The sequence below is a fragment of the Sapajus apella genome, unplaced genomic scaffold, assembly GCF_009761245.1.
Source record: "Sapajus apella isolate SASKATOON/1434 unplaced genomic scaffold, GSC_monkey_1.0 scaffold62, whole genome shotgun sequence".
Lineage (NCBI taxonomy): Eukaryota > Metazoa > Chordata > Mammalia > Primates > Cebidae > Sapajus > Sapajus apella.
The window spans coordinates 18,363,834-18,379,463 of record NW_022437002.1 but is presented as its reverse complement, the minus strand read 5'-3'; the positions used below and the strand labels follow the sequence as shown (position 1 = coordinate 18,379,463).

The 15,630-nt window shown below is 48.2% G+C and overlaps 2 protein-coding genes across 4 annotated transcripts in view; one reads left to right on the top strand and one right to left on the bottom strand.

The window, feature by feature from the left end:
- Positions 1–11,816, bottom strand: part of LOC116529505 (cytochrome b-c1 complex subunit 6, mitochondrial) — a 13,310-nt gene extending 1,494 nt beyond the window's left edge. The window contains exons 1-4 of one of the 2 annotated variants that reach the window (XM_032247452.1): positions 11,614–11,816; positions 6,301–6,327; positions 5,672–5,819; positions 5,400–5,561 (exon numbers count right to left, since the gene is read on the bottom strand). In XM_032247452.1, the coding sequence (XP_032103343.1) occupies positions 5,400–5,561; positions 5,672–5,734 (225 nt within the window). In that variant the 5' untranslated portion in view covers positions 5,735–5,819; positions 6,301–6,327; positions 11,614–11,816. The remainder of the gene's footprint in view (positions 1–5,399; positions 5,562–5,671; positions 5,820–6,300; positions 6,328–11,613) is intronic. The other variant, XM_032247451.1, reaches the window with a different exon arrangement.
- Positions 11,817–15,630, top strand: part of LRRC41 (leucine rich repeat containing 41) — a 26,968-nt gene continuing 23,154 nt past the window's right edge. The window contains exon 1 of one of the 2 annotated variants that reach the window (XM_032247446.1): positions 11,817–12,309. In XM_032247446.1, coding sequence (XP_032103337.1) covers positions 12,111–12,309 — 199 coding nt within the window. In that variant the 5' untranslated portion in view covers positions 11,817–12,110. The remainder of the gene's footprint in view (positions 12,310–15,630) is intronic. The other variant, XM_032247445.1, reaches the window with a different exon arrangement.

Genomic DNA, 15,630 nt, shown 5'->3' with positions numbered 1-15,630 from the left:
GGGGGGGGGTCCAGTTAATATTGCCATGAGAAAGTTATACCTGAAAGACTTACCAAAGTTTAGTACTTGTTCTACTTCTGTTTCCTATGCTGGCTTATAAACTCAGTGAAGGAAGAACCGTGTCTATCTTACCCCTAGATCCTAAACCAGTGTTTGGCTCATAAATATATTTAAGTATTTTAAAAATGACTACACAATGGGAGGGGGAAAATCAACAGTGTATGTTAATTAAGGGAACAGATCATGACGTGCCCATTTTGAACATTTCATATATATAATATCATACAATATCTTTGACTTTGGCTTTTTTCCCTTAGCATGTAGCATCATGTTTGTAAGGTTTATCCATGTTGTAGCATGTTGAGTACTTTTTTTTAAAAAATTACGGTAAAATACACATAAAATTTACCACTTTAATATTTTTTTCCCCCTACTTTAATCATTTTTTCTTTTTTTTTTTTTTTTGAGACAGAGTTTCGCTCTTGTTGCCCAGGCTGGAGTGCAGTGGCGCAATCTTGGCTCACCACAATCTCCACCTCTTGGGTTCAGGTGATTCTCCTGCCTCAGCCTCCTGAGTAGCTGGACTTACAGGCACATGCCAGCATGCCCAGCTAATTTTTTTATTTATAGTAGAGATGGGGTTTCTCCACATTGGTCAGGCCGGTCTCAAACTCCCGACCTCAGATGATCCACCCGCCTTGGCCTCCCAAAATGCTGGGATCACAGGCGTGAGCCACTGTGCCCAACTTCCATATTTTTTTTTTGAGGCAGTCTTGCTCTGTCCCTCAGGCAGGAGTGCAGTGGTACAACCTCGGTTCACTGCAACCTCCACCTCCCAGGTTCAAGTGATTCTCCTGCCTGTCTCCTGAGTAGCTGGGATTATAGGCGTGCACCACTACGCCCAGCTAATTTTTGTATTTTTGGTAGAGACAAGGTTTCACCATGTTGTCCAAGGTGGTCTCAAACTCCTGACCTCAAGCAATCCGCCTGCCTCAGCCTCCCAAAGTGTGGAGATTGCAGGTGTGAGCCACTTTGCCCAGCCCCACTTTAATCATTTTTAACTGTACATTTCTGTGGTAGTTAAGTGCATTTACATTGTATTACAACATACAGTCTCCTACAATCTCTAGAACTTCCAATCTTGGGAACTTTTTCACCTTACTAAAACAAAATATATCCATTAAACAGTAACTCTCCATTTCCTTTCTCCCCCCAGCTCCTGGGGGGAGAATGTGACCTCATATAAGTGGAGAGATACAATGTTTGTCCTTCCCGACATTTAGTATAGTCTCCAAGGTTCATCAATGTTGCAGCATGTGTCATGTTAATTCCCCTTCTTTTTTTTTTTTTGAGACTGAGTCACCCAGGCTGGAGTGCAATGGCACCAATTTCAGCTCACTGCAACCTCTGCCTCCCAGCTTCAACTGATTCTCCTGCCTCAGCCTTCTGAGTAGCTTGGATTACAGGTGCCTGCCAATACATCCAGCTAACTTTTATATTTTTCGTAAAGACGGGGTTTCGCCATGTTGGCCAGGCTGGCCTCCAACTCCTGGTCTCAGGTGATCCCCCTACATCAGCCTACCAAAGTGCTGGGATTACAGGCATGAGCCACCATGTCTGGCCCCTTCTCTTTTAAGGCTGAATAATATCCCATTGTATCTATAGAGCACATTTAAAAAAAATCCATTCATCCAAGGACACTTGGGTTGTTTCCACCTTTCAGCTATTGTGAATAAGAATGTGGAAATATTTGTTTGAGCCTACTCTCAATACTTCTGGGTATATATCTAGAAGTGAAATTGCTAGATTATATAGTAATTCTATGTTTAATTTCTTGAGAAAAGAACTGGATTTTCTTGAAACCGGGTCTCATTCTGTCACCCAGGCTGGAGTACAGGGGCATGATCATAGCCTTAACCTCCTGAGCTCAGGTGATCCTCCCCTTCAGCTTCCTGAGTAGCTAGGACTACAGGATGAGCCAGTATGCCTGGTTATCTTTTTATATATATACTTTTTTACCATGTTGCCTAGGTTAGTCTGAAACTCTTGGGCTCAGGTGATCTACCCACCTTAACCTGCCAAAGTTCTGGGATTACAGGCATGAGCCACCATGCCCGGCCTAGATGATGGACATTTATGTTGTTTCCACTTTTTGATTAGTATAAATAATGCTTCTATGAACATTTGTGTACAGATTTTTGTGTGCACGTTTTCATTTCTCTTGGGTATATATCTAGGATTAGAATTGCTCCATCATATAGTACTCTATGCTTACTTAGCCTTTTGAAGAACTGCCAGATGTTTTCCACAGTGGCTGTACCAATTTACATTTCTACCAGCAGCATATGAGGTTTCCAACTTTTCCACATCCTCTTCAATACTTGTTATCTTTTTTATTATTATTATTATTATTATTATTATTTATTTTTTTTTTTTGAGACGGAGTTTCGCTCTTGTTGCCCAGGCTGGAGTGCAATGGCGCGATCTCGGCTCACCGCAACCTCCGCCTCCTGGGTTCAGGCAATTCTCCTGCCTCAGCCTCCTGAGTAGCTGGGATTACAGGCACGCGCCACCATGCCCAGCTAATGTTTTGTATTTTTGGTAGAGACGGGGTTTCACCATGTCGACCAGGATGGTCTCGATCTCTTGACCTCGTGATCCACCCGCCTCGGCCTCCCAAAGTGCTGGGATTACAGGCGTGAGCCACCGCGCCCGGCCTATCTTTTTTATTATAGCAATCCCAGTGGGTAGTGGTATAAAGTGATATCTCATGGTAGTATCCCTGATGGGTAATGATGTTGAGCATCTTTTCTTTCTCTTTTTTTTTTTTGAGATGGAGTCTTGCTCTGTCACCCATGCTGGAGTGCAGTGGCGCCGTATCGGGTTGAGCATCTTTTCATACGTTTACTGGCCATCCAATTAGTTTTAATAGAAGCAACCAGATCAAACTTTCCTTATGTGTAATTTATGTGAAATACCTTACTGTGTTACATGTAAGAGTCAAGCAGAAAGTTAATTTTTATTTTATTTTTTATTTTTTTTAAGACAGGGTTTCACCATGTTGGTCAGGCTGGTCTTGAACTCCCGACCTCAGGTGATCCGCCCGCCTTGGCCTCCAAAGTGCTTGGATTACGGGCGTGAGCCAGGCCGTTAATTTTTTTTTTTTTTAATTTTAATTTTTTAAAAATAGAATTTCCCTGTGTTACCTAAGCTGGTCTCGAATGCCTGGGGTCAAGGGATCCTCTTGCCTCAGCCTTCCAAAAGTGCTAGGATCATAGGCGTCAGCCACCATGCCCTGCTGAGAAGTTTACTTTTAAAAAACAACCCTTTGGCCGGGCGCGGTGGCTCACACCTGTAATCCCAGCACTTTGGGAGGCCAAGGTGGGCAGATCATGAGGTCAGGAGATCAAGACCATCCTGGCTTTGGTGAAACCCCATCTCTACTAAAATACAAAAAAATTAGCCGGGCATGGTGGTGCGTGCCTGTAGTCCCAGCTACTCAGGAGGGTGAGGCAGGGGAATCGCTTGAATCCAGGACACAGAGGTGCCGTAAGCTGAGATCGTGCCACTGCACTCGTCTGGCGAAAGAGCAAGACTGTCTCAAAATAACAACAACAACAACAACAACAACCACTTGAGGCCAGGCATGGTACCTCAATCCTGTAATCCCAACACTTTGGGAAGCTGAGATGAGTGGCACGTGTGAACCCAGGAGTTCTAGACCAACCTGGGCAACATGGCAAAACCTATCTCTACAAAAAATACAAAAATCACCCAGGCATGGGCCAGGTGCGGTGGCTCACGCCTGTAATCCCAGCATTTTGGGAGGCTGAGGCACGTAGATCACCTGAGGTCAGGAGTTCGAGACCAGCCTGGCCAACATGGTGAAACCCTGTCTCTACTAAAAATGCAAAAAAAATTAGCTGGGTGTGGTGGCATGCACTTTTAATCCCAGTTACTCTGAAGGCTGAGGCAGGGGAATCACTTGAACCCAGGAGATGAAGGTTGCATTGAGCTGAGATCACGCCACTGCACTCCAGCCTAGGTGATAGAGCAAGACCCTGTCTCAAAAAAAAAGAAAAAAAAAAAACAAAACAAAAAAGAAACTACTATGTATTAGATACATTTGAGGATACAAATTATTTTAAAGAACAGTCTGTTATTGAAGAGTACAAAATCCAGCTTCCCTACTGTTTAGCAGTGCATGTTGGGATGTTCAGTTTTTTTCTCTGAGCCTCAGTTTCTATCTGTAAAATGGGATAATGATACCTATTTCCAGTGGAAGTAGTAAGGATTAGGCAAGATTATTTACGGGCCAGGCACAATGGTTCATGCCTATAATTCCAGCACTTTGGGAGGCCAAGATGGGAGGATTGCTTGAGCCCAGGAGTTTGAGATCAGCCTGGGCACTATAACAAGGCCCCATCACTACAAAAAATTAAAAAATAGGCCGGGCGCGGTGGCTCAAGCCTGTAATCCCAGCACTTTGGGAGGCCGAGGCGGGTGGATCACGAGGTCAAGAGATCGAGATCATCCTGGTCAACATGGTGAAACCCCGTCTCTACTAAAAACTACAAAAAATTAGCTGGGCATGGTGGCGCGTGCCTGTAGTCCCAGCTACTCAGGAGGCTGAGGCAGGAGAATTGCTTGAACCCAGGAGGCGGAGGTTGCGGTGAGCCGAGATCGCGCCATTGCACTCCAGCCTGGGTAACAAGAGCGAAACTCCGTCTCCAAAAAAAAAAAAAAAAAAAAATTAAAAAATAAAAAATTAGCCTCACGTGGTGGCATGCACCACTTGTAAGTCCCAACTACTTGTAAGGCCAAAGCAGGATTGCTTGGGCCCAGGAGTTCAAGGCTGGCACTGAGCTATGATCATGCCACTGTATTTCAGCCTGGTAACACAGTGAGACCCTGTCTCAAAAAAATAAAATAGGTTATTTACATAAAATGCTCAGCACTGGCCGGGCGCGGTGGCTCACGCCTATAACCCAGTACTTTGGGAGGTCGAGGCGGGTGGATCACGAGGTCAAGAGATCGAGACCATCCTGGTCAACAAGGTGAAACCCCGTTTCTACTAAAAATACAAAAATTAGCTGGGCATGGTGACACATGCCTGTAGTCCCAGCTACTCGGGAGGCTAAGGCAGGAGAATTGCTTGAACCCAGGAGGTGGAGGTTGCAGTGAGCTGAGATCATGCCATTGCACTCCAGTCTGGGTAACAACAGAGAAACTCCGTCTCAAAAAGAAAATCTTAAAAATGCTCAGCACTGTGCATGACATATATTGGGCCCACAGTAAATACTCATTGATGGGACTTCCCTTAGCATGGAAAGAATGTCAGCACCAAGTATTCCCTGACCATTGCAACGTTTCCCTTTTCTAACTTCAGAGTGACTTACACAATGGTCCCTTGCATGCAAGAAGTCAAAGAGCTCCTCCGTGCAATCCTCTTCTGTTTGTGATCGAGAGGATACACGCTCATCACAGAGCTCTAGTCGCTCCCGGGCCTTTACACATTTCTCCAACCGCTCGCATTGCTCTCTCACTGTTGTTAGGGGATCCTGATGTAGAAACAGAAAAAGAACAAAATGGGGGCTTTTAGGAGAGACCCACCAAACACAGATGCTTTGATTAATACAACCACCAAACCAAGGTGCTGCCTCTGAATTACCGTGCAGAAGGCCAGCTGGCAGAGCCACACTGCCGCCAGAAATGGCAGAATGCGGTCTCCCATTCAATTCTGATGCTAAGTAGTAGGGAAAAGTTTCACATTCCTGCCTTCCAAGGTTGCCAGTATGCACTGAAAGCCTCAGTCCTATCTGAAAAACAAGGTGGTAAAGGAAACCTGGCCAAACTTGAAGTAGATCTACAGGAGGCCTTACTTGTTAACACAACATTTTGGAATATGTCACGTCTGAAATTTCAAATCCCCTTGTCTGAGAACCAGGCCCATGCACCCCAGCTGCCCAGCTAGAAAGGCAATACTAACATAGAGAAGGACTATCTAACAAAGGTTCCTTCAGAGTCCTTTATTAAACCACAAATAGCAGACGACTGAGTGCCAGGCCCTCAAGATGCTGTCTGCTCCCTGGTACCACAACTGAAGAAGCCCCAAACCCAGGATAGACTCAGCTTCCAAGGCTCACACCCCAAACACTTGACTGCACAGGAAGTATCAAAGCTTATTCCACCCCCATTCTCTATAAGGTTTCAAGTAAAGACTCCTTAAAATGCCCTTAGTTTCATGAAGCTCAAACTCTGCTTTTACTGAGATGTTTCCAAACCTGAGACAGCTCTTACCACTAATTCCTCCTCTTCCTCTTCCTCCTACAAAAGGAAAACAAAAATTAATGTTAGCAGCAATTTTACAACATGTTTGTTCCCAATCATAGTGACGTAATTACTGATGATAGACACTGACAGTTGTATTAACAATGTTATTTTATTTTCTGTGTTTTATGATGTTTTCATATTTTAGAGGCCTTGCTAATCCTGGAGCTAATTCTGCTCTTTCAGGGATAGCTAATTTTTAGAGACAGCAAACTTGCCTGTGAGCACACCTTTCATATGCAACCCAACTATCCAAAGTGCTTGTAGCCAACTGCCTTCTTTATCTTTTTGTTTTGTTTTGTTTAAGAGACAGGGTCTTGTTCTGTCACCTAGGCTGTAGTGCAGTGGTATGATCATAGCTCACTGTGGCCACAAACTCCTGGGCTCAAGTGATCCTCCTGCCTCAGCCTAGGACAATAGTGGCTAGGACTATTGGCACACACTGCATGCCCGGCTAATTATTTTTTTTCTTTTTTTTTTCATTCAAACACTGTTCAGATTTCTTTTCTTTTCTTTTCTTTTTTTAGTAGACACAGGGTCTCATTATGTTGCCCAGGTTGGTCTCAAACTCCTGGGCTCAATCAATCCTCTTACCTCGGCCTTCCAAAGTGGTGAGAATATAGGCATTAGCCACTCGGCCTGGCCCCACCTTCCTTTAACTAAGTTTCGTACACTAAGCTCCTGTTCCCCGTTTTATAAATCAACCCAAGGACAAATATAGGACAACTAGGAACCAGCCATTAAGCCAGAGCCCAACAAATTATTCAAACTATCCAATCCTAAATTTGAGCAAGTATATCTAACCCTGCCCACCAATTCCTTCCCATAGAAACCAAGGTGCTAAGCCATGCTTCCTTCCCCTCACACCTTCTGCCTTCTGACTAGTTCCGATTCTGACACTTCCCCATATAGCCTTGCATTTTTTGTGTGTGGCATGATGCTCTCTTTCAGGAACTTTAAGTAATAATAAACCAGCATGGCCAACATGGTGAAACACCGTCTCTACTAAAATATAAAAAAAAAGGTAGCCGGCCGAGGTGGAAGGCGCCTCTAGTCCCAGCTCCTCAGGAGGCTGAGGCAGAATAGCTTGAACCTGAGAGGCAGAGGCTGCAGTGAGCCAAGGTCGTTCCACTGCACTCCAGCCTAGTGACAGAGCAAGACTTCATCTCAAAAAGTAAAATAAACTCTTCTTTCAAAGATGGTTGCCTCCAGGTCTGTCACCTTACCATACTTGATTAAAACAATCCCAGGTACATTTCGAGACAGAGACAGCATCTCACTTTCATTAGCAAGAACCTAAGTGTACTTAAACTCTCCAATTTGTAAAGCATCTTCATATCTATTATGATTTAATTAATCTCAACAGTCCCTTAAGGAAGTAATCCCAGTTTAGAGATAATAAACAGTAATTAGACATTTTTTGATTCAGATTCAAGCTGCCAGATGTTCACATGGGACCTATATAATGTAAAGTATTTGTCCCAGTATTGCTACAAATAGCTAAATTTAGTCCTTATATCCCAAACCAAGTTAGGAGGAAAACGCATTTTTTTCTAGACTGTGAACTTGAAAATAGCTAAACTTAATCTCTTCTTTGGTCAGAGCTTAACTAAAGATGGTTATAGTCACTGCTTTTTGGCTTGCTCAACTCCCAGAACCCTGAGTAGTAAGTATCACACAAAAGTGCACCGAAGTTCATGGGTGCACAACACCACTCATGAGCTTGGAAATACAGAACAGACCTCACCTATTCACTTCTGAGTCAAACATACAACCTCAAACTTAGTTTCCTTCTTTAAGGAGAACAGTGTAAAAAATTCCCCATGGGAGCAACAGTTTAGGCCTAAATTTGGGGTATAGTAGAATCTAACCAAGGTCTCAATACCTGTCAGAAATAAGGTGTTTGCCTGCCTGTGCATACAGGTGTCCACATTTTGGGGCAATGAAAGAAAAGCATCTAGGGAAATAAAAAGAACTAGCTCAGCAATCATCAAATCCCAATACAGGGCCAGGTGTGGTGGCCCATGCCTATAATCCAAGTCTGTTTGGCGGCCGAGGTGGGAGGACTGCTTGAGAACAGCCTAGGCAACATGGCAAGACCCCATCTCTAAACAAATTAAAAATAAGCCAGGTGTAGTGGCTCATGCCTATAATCCCAGCACTTTGGGAGGCTGAGGAAACCCCATCTCTACTAAAAATACAAAAATTAGCCAGGCATGGTGGCACACGCCTGTAATCCCAGCTAACTCAGGAGGCTGAGGCAGGAGAATCACTTGAAACCAGGAGGCAGAGGTTGCAGTGATCCAAGATCCCTGCACTCCAGCCTGGGCAACAGAGAGAGACTCTATCTCAAAAACAAAGAAACAAAAATTAGCCAGGCATGGTGGTGCACATCTGTGGTCCCAGCTACTCAGAAAGTCGAGGGAGGCCCAGGGGTTTGAGGCTGCAGTGAACTATAATTGCACCACTGCACCCGAGTCTGGGTGACAAGAGTGAGATCCCATCTCCAAACAAACAAACAAACAAAAGTCTCAATACAATGTTTCATTCTCTACCATGCCATTCAGTGAAGCCACCAAAGCTCAAACAAGCTGGGAGTGAGCGGGTAGGACAGGTTCAGCTGTAATCCAGGCTATTTATTCTCACAATTGGCAAAGGTTTCCTCTAAATATGAAGATGCTATTTGGACTGTAAATTCTAGTTTTTCATTAAGCAAGGTTTCTTAATGCTGCTCTTTTAAAAAACATACTGAAGGCCAGGCACAGTGGCTCATGCCTGTAATCGCAGCACTTCGGAAGGCCGAGGCAGGAGGATCACCTGAGGTCAGGAGTTCGAGACCAGCCTGACCAACATGGAGAAACCCTATCTCTACTAAAAATACAAAATTAGTTGGGTGTGGTGGTGCATGCCTGTAATCCCAGCTACTCGCGAGTATGAGGCAGGAAAATCACCTGAACTTGGGAGGCAGAGGTGACAGTGAGCCAAGACTGCACCACGGCACTCCAGTCTGGGCAAGAAGAGCAAAACTCCACCTCAAAAAAAAAAAAAATACCGAAAAAGCTTTCCCAAAAATCCTAAAATCACATTCTGCCTGAGTCAGAAACCAGATATTAGGACTCTCTCAGAAGCAAGACCCTTATATCATTTCCCTATTAGCAATGCTACAACACTCGTAATTGTGTATCACTGATAATTTTGTGTCAAAAATATCATGGCAGGTTTTGAAAAAATAAGTCCAAATATGTCTGAATATGGATTGCTACATATAAAATTTCCAGTCACTGAGAAAAACCAAGATCACACCAGATAAAAAAGATATAATCCTCAAGAATTATGGGCTCCTCATAGAATACCCTGGTTTTCTTAATTTTAAAATTGACTGCTTATTTACTTTCTTTTTCTCATCTACTGCAGTGGCAGACCTTGCGACCTTTCTGAGGCAAGCTCCATTCACTTCTTTCTTTTCTTTCTTTTTTTTTTGAGACAGGGTCTTACTCCAGTTGTCGGGGCTGGAGTGCAGTTATGGCAATCATGGCTCACTGCAGCCTAGACTTCCTGGGCTCAAACACCTGAGCAGCTGGGACCACAGGCATTCACCACCACACCCAGCTAATTGTTGTATTTTTTGTAGATACAGGGTTTCGCCACGCTGCCCATGCTGGTCCAACTCTTGGACTCATGCAACCCATCCACCTCGGCCTCCCAAAGTGTTGGGATTACAGGCATGAGCGTCTGCGACCGGCCTCAGGCTCCATTGCTTTCTAGAAATAATAAGACTAGAAAAATTAAGGGATAAATAAGTCTCTAATTATTCTGAACCCATAGACCAGAATGGCTGCCCTGAAGTAACCAGAGAACAAACAGGCAGGAAATGAGATTAGAAACAACTAGTGGCTGTGTAGCACAATGGGTAGGAGTCCTGGTTTTAGAATTGCACTGCTTGGGGCAATTCTTGGCTACACCAATTGGTTAGCTGTGTGCCATTAGACAAGATGTTTAACCTCTATGCTTGTTTTCTCATCTGTAAAAATGGCACTAACAGTACGTAACACTTACTTCATAGGAATAGTGTGTAGATGAAATGAATTAGAGCCGGGCACGGTGGCTCACGCCTGTAATCCCAGCACTTTGGGAGCCCGAGGTGGGCAGATCACGAGGTCAGGAGTTTGAAACCAACCTGGCCAACACAGTGAAACCACATCTCTACTAAAAATACAAAAATTAGTTGGGCGTGGTGGCAGGCACCTGTAGTCCCAGCTACTTGGGAGGCTGAGGCAGGAGAATCGTTTGAACCCAGGAGGCAGAGGTTGCAGTGAGCTGAGATCGCACCACAGCACTCCAGCCTGGGCGACAGAGCGAGGATCCGTCACAAGAAAAAAAAAAAAAAAAAGAAAAGAAATGAATTATTGCATTTAAAGCACTTGGATAGCAAAGCAGCCAATAAATACTTAATGGCCGGGCGTGGTGGCTCACGCCAGTAATCCCAGCACTTTGGGAGGCCGAGGTCTGGGGATCACAAGGTCAGGAGTTCAAGACCAGCCTGAACAACACGGTGAAACTCCGTCTCTACTAAACATACAAAAATTAGCTGGGCGTGGTGACGCACACCTGTATAGTAATCTCAGCTACTCAGGAGGCTGAGGCAGGAGAATCGCTTGAACCCAGGAGGTGGAGGTTGCAGTGAGCCGAGATCGCGCCACTGCACTCCAGCCTAGGCAATAGAGTGAGACTGTCTCAAAAAAATAAATAATAAATAAATATTATAGCAGCACTCTTTCTCTGGGAAAGAGCTCCCTCCTCCATCACAGAATCACACCGTACATTCCTTCACTGTCCTCAAAGACACACACCTTCCTCAAATAAAAAGAGATAAATCACAAGGCCAGGTCTCCCGAACTTCCATAGATGTGTTAGGGGTTCCTGACCGGAGCTAAGGCAAGGTGGTCTGTATGCTACCCAAACCTGTCAAACGCGGGTTTCAGAATATCTGACTAACTGCAAACACAGGTCATATTTTTACAGAAGTTTAGTCCACACAACATTTTCGTTCTCAAACCTTCACTACATTCGCAGATGGAGAAGCCGAGGCCCAGAGAAAAACTAGTCATCTATCTGTCCAAAGTCACCAGACGAATTCTGGGGAAAGTTCGAGGGAACCAGAGCTCCCGACCCTGCAAACCCTTGAGGGTAAATTGGGGGATAAGAGGGCCCGTGCGTGTTTGGGCCGGCTAGGTCCTGGGCCTCAGGGCAGAGAAAAGGGTCCAGTGGATCGCTTTGCCTTACCTCCTTAGGATCTCCAGAGTCGGTCAGCATCTTTCGCTCGTCCTCCAGTCCCATGTCTAGCTACGGTTCTGGATTCAACACGAGCAACAAGAGCGGCACCTAATCCACTTCAGGATCAAGAAGGACTTGTAAGGGTCACTCAGCGGATATCCGGCGACCTGGCCGGAAGTGCGGCATACTCATCGTGGTCGCGAACACATGCTCAGATTGGCATGTACTACCAGCCAGCGGCAGGGTTTAGGGGTAGCTGATGTTTGCATCTGAGGAGGCTTTGCAAAGAAACACCCCTTTAGTCAGAGAAGACCCAAGTATATAGATCTACGACTTTATTTAAAATAGTAGCTCCTAAGAGACTTGGAAGGTGTGCTTGCTTCTTCAAAATTCCTTTAGCATAATTTACAGTCTTCCCCATATTGCTTATGGAGCCGTCCTAACTGCTGACCTTTTCAAGATGGCGGTCCGCGGGCGACACTCTCGGGCTCGCGCACCTCCCCAAGATGGCGGCGCCCGAGGCCTGGCGCGCCCGGAGTTGCTGGTTCTGTGAGGTAGCGGCGGCAACGACCATGGAGGCCACGTCCCGGGAGGCGGCGCCAGCGAAGAGCTCGGCCTCGGGCCCCAACGCTCCCCCCGCCCTGTTCGAGCTGTGCGGGCGGGCGGTGAGCGCCCATATGGGGGTTCTGGAGAGCGGGGTGTGGGGTAAGTCGCGGGGTGAGGGGCTACCTCTGGCTTAGAGCGAGGGCGGCCCAGCGGCCGGGGGGCGCGGGGGGCGAGGCCGGGAGGCCCGGGGCAAGGCCCAGCCTGGGGCACTGGAAGCCAGATCGTGGGATCCGAGGATGAATTTTGTGACTGACAGAGCTGGACAGAGTAAAGACGGAGACCTAATGGGCAGACTGACCCGCACCGCGGCCTGGCTTGGGGGCGCGGGGGGCGAGGCCAAGAGGCCCGGTCTGGGGCGAAGCAGGCAGGGCCCGGGCGACTGAGGCTGGACTGGCGGGCTGGAGCTGTGGGCAGCGAACTGACACTTGGCTGGGCCGGGCTGAGGAGTGTCGGGTGTCGAACCGGCCGGCAGCAATGGCCTGGCTGCCCTAGGGCAGGGGCCGAAGTTGTGCGGTCCGGCCTAAGGCCAGGAGGCCAGGCCCGGGGCCACCGAACCTGGCTGATGGCCCGGGGCCTCCAGTGTCTGCCTGACACGCCACGGGGCTCGAGACTTCGGAGGCCAAGCCGATGGGCGGAGGGGAGGACAGCGGATTGCAGAGCGAGGGAACGGGGCAGTGGGGGGAGAGGCCGAGAGGCTCGGGGCGCCGCGGCCTGTCTGATAGCCCAGGGCTGACGGGAGCGACCGGGGTCTCGGTGGCCAAACTGACTGAGCAACCGAGCGACCCGGAGGACAGGAGGCCGCTGGAGGCCCCTCGCATCGACTCGAGCGGTGAGGAGGGGCGGCAGAGCGAGTGGAGTGGGGGCCCGGAGCGGCTCAGCAAGCGAGGGAGGCTCGAATGACTGGCAGGCGGGAAGGGCCGAGGAGGCCTCAAGCGCGGCGACTGCCCGGGGATCCCGGACTGCCGGGTGCCGGGGAAGGGGGCGCGCCGCAGCTAAGAGGCCTTGGGCTGAATGGGAGTGAACGGAGGCCCCAGGCCTGAGGGCGGCCGGGACCGAAGGGCCGGGCCTGGGTAGAGGGAGGCCTGGGGCGCCGGGATGAACGGCCGGGGAGGGCGAACCGGCCAGTTGGGCTGGGAGGCGGGGCTGTGGATTGGGGACCACCGGCCGCGGCCTGGCAGCTGACGAGGGAAACTTGGGTCCGCACCGTGGGGCGAGTGAAAGAGGGGAAAGAGGCTCTGCCAAGCAGGCCTGGCCACGCAGGGACAGGGGAGGCCTCGGGCCTGACAGGCTGGTGGTGTGAGGGTGGGGTCCGGAGGCCCGGGCTGGAGTTGGGCGAGGAGGTGGCAGGCCCGGCCGAGGCCTGCGGGGGAGGGTGGCAGGAGAGCAGGCCCCGGGCCTGGAGATGGCGCGGGGGAGGTTCCACGAGGAGGCCTTGCGGGTGGCCGTGGCGTCTTTGCAAGAGGAAGGCCCAGGTCGGGACAGGACTGAGGGCTTTGAGGGTTCGAGGTTGCAGGGCGCGGGGCTTGAGTTATACCATGAGGAAGGGGCGTGGGGAAAAGGCCCTGGAGTTTGGCGTGCTGCAACTCTGGGATAAGCTGGAGGGTGGTCGGCGAGGCCCTTCGCTGTGGGAATGGAGCCCAGTACCCGGACGCCCGAGTGTCCTGCGTAGTGGCAGCGGGAGAGGCTGTTAGAAGTCGGGCCGGTGTGCAGACGGTACAGTGGAGGGCCGGGGACGGTGGAGGCCCCCGGCCAGCCAGCGGCCGAGAAAACAAGGGTCAGGCCGTCCCTTGGGGAGCGGGAGGAGTTTCCGTGGAGTTGAGCGGGGAGCTCAGAAAAGTCTTAGGGCATGGGGAAGAAGGCCGAGAGGGTCTGGCTTGTCCGCCTGGAGCTTCTGGGATGCTAAGACTCGCTAAAAAGGAAAGTGACTGGGCGTGGAGGCCCTAGGTTGGGAACAAGTAGCATTAAAGGTGCAGGCTGGAAATAAGCAAAGACAAGCCGAGCTTAAGAAGAATGGAGAAAGGAAGAGGGAGGTTTGTGGGTAACAGGGGATGAGAATTCCTGTAACTGCGAGAAGGGATGGCTAACTAGAGGGGAGCAGGTTGGAGGGAAAAGGGGTAAGGCTCTGGAGGAATTTCTTCCTGTGTTGCCTTTTCCCGCAAAAACAATTGATGATTTACTGAATCTCCTTTGCTCTTCTCCCTCCCCCACCACTGCTGTACATACCACCTCCCCATTACTGGCTGAGTCCCCAGCCAGGTTAAGAGGAGACAGGGGAGGAAGAGCTCCTGTGGGCCTAGACCGGGTAAAGAGTCACACAGAAAAAGCTGAATCAAGTAAGGCCTCTTAGGAGAATAGCCGAGGAAGAGGCCTGCTAAGCATTGCCATTTTGGAGGAAGGTCTCAGTGTGGGCTAACAGCCAGGAAAGGCTTCCTGGAGGTAGTGGACTAGCATCGCTTTGTTAAGGAGTCGGGGCAGTGGGGTGTATAGAGACAGCAGGAAACGGTACAATGAGGAAACTAAAGTAGAATAAGGTATATTATACCTTGAATACCAGGATGTGGAGTTTGGACTTTATCATGAATGCAGTAGAGAGACCTCCAAGGGTTTTGAAGAGGATAATGTCATCACCAAGAGCAGGGTGAAGAGGGACTGGTTAGAGACTGAGGTGAAGGAGAGCAGTTAGGCTGTTGTCATAGTCCAGATGAAAGGTGATGTAGACTACATTCGTGTGTAAAAGCATAGGGAATTAACACTTTCACTCAGCAGGTACATCGAGGACCTACTGTGTACAAAGAATTATACTAGATTCTCATATATCAAGATTCATTTATTCTAAAAGTAAAGATAAAAAGAGATCCTGGAGGGAAAGTTTTGGTGTACTCCAAGATGTTAGACTTGTTCTTTTTCTTTGAGATGGGGTCTCACTCTGTCACCCAGGCTGGAGTGTAGTGGCATGATATCAGGTCACTGCCACCTCCACCTTCTGAGCTCAAGCAATTCTCCCACCTCAGCCTCCTGAGTAGCTGGGACCACAGGCAGGCACCACAACACCTGGCTAATTTTTTTTTGTAGTTTTGGTAGCGATGGGTCTTGCCATATTACCCAGGCTGGTCTCAAACTCCTGGGCTTAAGCAATCTCCCCTGCCTTGACCTCCCAAAGATTACAGGGATTCCAGGTGTGAGTTTAACCTGTTCTTGATCGAACAGAGATGGCACTGACAGGGTAAAAATAATAAAAACCAACATTTAGTGAGCTTATTATGGCCGGGCATTGTTTTAAACAGATTACAAGCATGATTTTCACAACAATGTCATGAGTTAATTACTCTTCTCTCCATTTCATTTTATTTTTTTGAGACAGAGTCTTGCTCTGTCGCCCAGACTGGAGTGCAGTAGTGCAATCTCGGCTCATTGCAACCT